This window comes from Halichoerus grypus, chromosome X (assembly GCF_964656455.1).
Source record: "Halichoerus grypus chromosome X, mHalGry1.hap1.1, whole genome shotgun sequence".
Classification (NCBI taxonomy): domain Eukaryota; kingdom Metazoa; phylum Chordata; class Mammalia; order Carnivora; family Phocidae; genus Halichoerus; species Halichoerus grypus.
The window spans coordinates 110,576,006-110,579,844 of record NC_135727.1 but is presented as its reverse complement, the minus strand read 5'-3'; the positions used below and the strand labels follow the sequence as shown (position 1 = coordinate 110,579,844).

The 3,839-nt window shown below is 57.0% G+C and overlaps 1 protein-coding gene across 1 annotated transcript; it reads left to right on the top strand.

Moving 5' to 3' along the window:
• The first annotated feature begins 1,230 nt into the window (after positions 1–1,230).
• On the top strand, positions 1,231–2,184 carry LOC118540423 (melanoma-associated antigen B17-like). The gene has a single exon (XM_078064046.1). The coding sequence runs from the start codon at positions 1,231–1,233 to the stop codon at positions 2,182–2,184; it is 954 nt and encodes a 317-aa protein (XP_077920172.1).
• The last annotated feature ends 1,655 nt before the right edge of the window (positions 2,185–3,839 follow it).

Sequence of the window (3,839 nt, the reverse complement as noted above, 5' to 3'; positions counted from 1 at the left end):
CCCAAGTCCCTTCGCTTACCCCGCGGGGTCTCGGGGATTGCAGGCCTTGGCCCGGGGCTGCTGGACTCTGGCTCGGCTCAGCACAGGCAGAGATCCCAGGCCGACTGGCGGGAAGGAGAGGTCCTTCGTGAGGACTGGGGGGACTCCCTAGCCCAGGACAGGGGCCACGCAGAGTCCCCGCTCCTGGCCTTGGCCTGGGAGGGTCCGGGCCGGTCTAAGGACTGAGGTGCTCCCTCACTTTGTGCTGCGGAGACTCGGAGAGGTAGGGGCCTTGGTCTAAGGGGCTGGCAGCAGGTCAGCTGAGGGAGGATTTCCAGGTCCTGCCGGGACTCAGGGTGAGGACTGTCAGCCTCCTAATGAGTCTCCAGCCCCTGCTGCCATTAGCCTGAGTGGCCAGCCGCAGGGCAAGAGAGAGCAGCTCTGGGCTCGACCAGCAGTCAAGGGACGACCCTGAGTGAGGACTGGGGGAACCACCCCCCTGAAGGGAGGGGACCAGAGAGAATATGGCCTGTCCCCTCCTGTCGACCCTTAAGATCCCAAGAAAGGAATGTCAGGCTGAGACATCGCACCATTTCTCCTATCAGGTCTCAGGCAGGTTAGAGCTTTGATCTGCAGGTGCAGCCCCAGTCAGAGGAAGGGAGGGTCCCAGGTCCTACCCGGAGTCCAAGTGGGGATTCTGCGTCATTCCGAGGAGGACCCCACGAACTGCGGGCAGAGAAGCCCTCCCATAAGTGCTCGGCACTAGGTGCCCCCTGACTCGAGTGGTGGGCTGAAGTGCTCCCTGCTTTCCTCCTCCAGGGTACCCTGGAAGATCACAGGGTCTCCTTCAGAGCGGGGGGGGGGGGGGGGGGTGGGGGCCCGGGTCTTGCCAACAATTATTAACAGGACGATCTTGAATGTGAACTGCGAGGAGCCCCCGTCCTCCCCCCCAACCCGGACACCGCGGTCTTCCCTGTCAAGAACACTGCCGTCACCCCAGTAACCCCCGGGCAGGGCTGTGTGCCTGGGGACCCAAGGCTCACACCCCCTTCCTCCACAGGGTGCTCAGGGCCCAGGCTGACCAGGGTCAAGGGAGGCCTGTGGGGTCCTACAGCAGTGCCCTGGGGGACCCTGCAGGGGTGGCCGTGGTCAAAGCCAAGGTGGGATCTCTCCACTGAAGGGGCTCACCCCACCTCACCGTCCCCCCTCTCCAGGTGCCCTCACCACCTACCAGCCTTGCCCAGTGTCGCCATGCCTCGGGGCCAGAAGAGCAAGGTCCGTGCCCGGGAGAAACGCCACCAGGGCCGCGGTGAGGCTCAGAGTCTCGGGGGTGCTCCTGCTGCTGAAGCAGCAGCCCCCGCAGCAGAGGAGCCCCCCCGCTCCCCCCCGCCCAGCGTGGGGGCTATGCCCCCGGGCTCCCCCGAGGCGGGTCCCGCCCCGCAGCCCCAGGGCGCCCCGGCCCCTGGGTCTCCTGGCGTGGACCCTGCAGGCCCGCCACGTGACCAGGGCGCCCAGAACGCGGCGGCCGCCGCCGCCCTGGCCGCCCGGGCCACCCGCAAAGACCCCCTCACCCGCAAGGCCAGCATGCTGGTGCAGTACCTGCTGGAGAAGCATGGCACCGGGGAGCCCATCACGCGGGCCGCGCTGCTGAAGATGGTCGGCAGGAAGTACGGCCAGCACTTCCCCGAGATCTTCAGGCTCGCCTCCGAGCGCATGGAGCTGGTCTTCGGGCTCGAGCTCAAGGAGGTCGACACCCGCGGCCAGTCCTACACCCTGGTCAGCAAGCTGTCCCTCCCGGGCGACGGCAACAAGGGGCTGCCCAAGACCGGCCTCCTGATGGCGCTCCTGGGCATGATCTTCATGAAGGGCAACCGCGCCACCGAGGAGGAGGTCTGGGAGTTCCTCAACGTGCTGGGCCTCCAGGAGGGCAGGAGGCACCTGATCTTCGGCGAGCCCCGGCAGCTCATCACCCAAGACCTGGTGCACCAGGGCTACCTGGAGTACCGCGCGGTGCCCGCCAGCGACCCTCCGCGCCACGAGTTCCTGTGGGGCCCGCGAGCCCGCGCGGAGACCAGCAAGATGCAGGTGCTGCAGGTCCTGGCCAAGATCAACGACACCGTGCCCAGCTGCTTCCCCGAGCTGTACGAGGAGGCGCTGCAAGAGCAGAAGGAGCGCGCGGCGGCCCGTGGCTGGCGCCGCGTCTAGTCGGTCAGCGGGGGCGGCTGCTTTTCCTTGCGGTGGAAGAGGGCAGTCGACCTTCCAGGTAGTGCAGAGTCCTAGGGGTTGGAGGGGACAAAGCACAGATCTTCTTCCTATGTGTTCGAAACGGTTAGCTTCTATAAACACATACACAGTTATATTTATTTAGGTGTTTTCAAATGTTTTTTCTTCTAATAGCTCATTTAGTTCTAGAATATAAACTTAAGAATGACGTGGCTCTCATTTATCGCTGTTTCACAAATGAGAGTTACAGTTTGGGTACATGAAAAAGAAAGTCACAGACCATCTATATTGTATTCGTGATCCAAAAGCAGATAACATGGCACTGCAATAGGGATTTTCATGGAAATGTGGAAGAACCACACAGTAAAATAGGAACACGAAATGGAGAAAAAAAGTTAAAAAAATAAATAAAAGGTGTTTAATTCATGGTTTGCCTTTTCCTTTTAGTCTTAGTAAAAAGATAAGATACTTTAATTTTTCTTAGCTTAAGAACGTTTGTTTTTGTCCCTGTGCACGGTATATTCTCTGCTATCTACTGGATTAAAAATAAACTTAAATGGGAGGGTGGTATTTTTGGGGGTTCATAATAATAACTGGCATTCATTCAGGCCCAATATATCTTAATGAGTATGCCAAGTGCTTTACACAGTACATAAATGCCAACATTCCTATAGGATAGAGCTTAGCGAACTTCACTTACAGATAAACGACTTGTGAATATCTCAAGTTCACAGGAGTGGTAAGTCACCTCACTGGGACTGGATCCCTGGTCTGGATTGGTCCGGATCAGTCTAGAGACCCATGCTCTTCCTTTCCTCCCAGCCTGAGCCGGACCTTGTATCTTTTATTTCGTTTTTCTTCTCATTACTCCAAAATACATCTCATGGGATAAACAAAACCCTGACCCAAAGCAGTGTTTTGGAATACATAGCCACAGTAATAGTAATGCTGAGTAAATGTGTGAAGAAAGAAAAGAAAAAAATGATATTCAGTGACAATATGATCATCTATATAGGCAGTATCAGATAACCTGAAAAGATCGGGGGCTCTCCAAATTATCCTGCTCTGCCCTTTCCGTGTAGGAAGGAAATCTGTCAGGAGTGAAACTGCATAAGATGCTGTCTAGCTGGCGCAGAGAAGGAAGAGATCAGGGTGATTCTTCTCTGACAGCTTAACACCTGGGCAGCCCCCTGCCTTGTGCCACAGCTTCCCCATCTCACATCTTCCTAGGGACAGTGTCCCAGTGTCTGCAAGGTTGGCAGTCAGGAACCTGCTCAAGTGTTTGCAGGGATGAGGATTTGCCAGCAGCCTTTAATCAAAGAGAAGACAAAATGAGAACCCTGTATGAATGGGGGGCTAGACACCAACAGCTCAGAATATAGGGAGTGCTGAGAGACCATGCCTTAGCTACTCTCAGACCTAGAGGGCCTCAGGTAGAGCTGCAGCCTGAGCATCCCCTAACTCAGTCTTCAAGGTTCTCAGGGATGTAAGAGCCATGGTTTAAGGGTTGTGTCCTCAGGTCAGTGGGGGGGAGGGGGGGTCCCAGCCTAACAGGTATCATGGTGAGGACCCTGAATGAGGAATGAGGAACTGCCCATCCCAGAACAGTCGGGGCTCCACAACACATACCCTACTTT

Excerpts from the sequence above, each read along its gene's own strand:
- LOC118540423 (XM_078064046.1), top strand. The coding sequence starts at position 1,231 with ATGCCTCGGGGCCAGAAGAGCAAGGTCCGTGCCCGGGAGAAACGCCAC.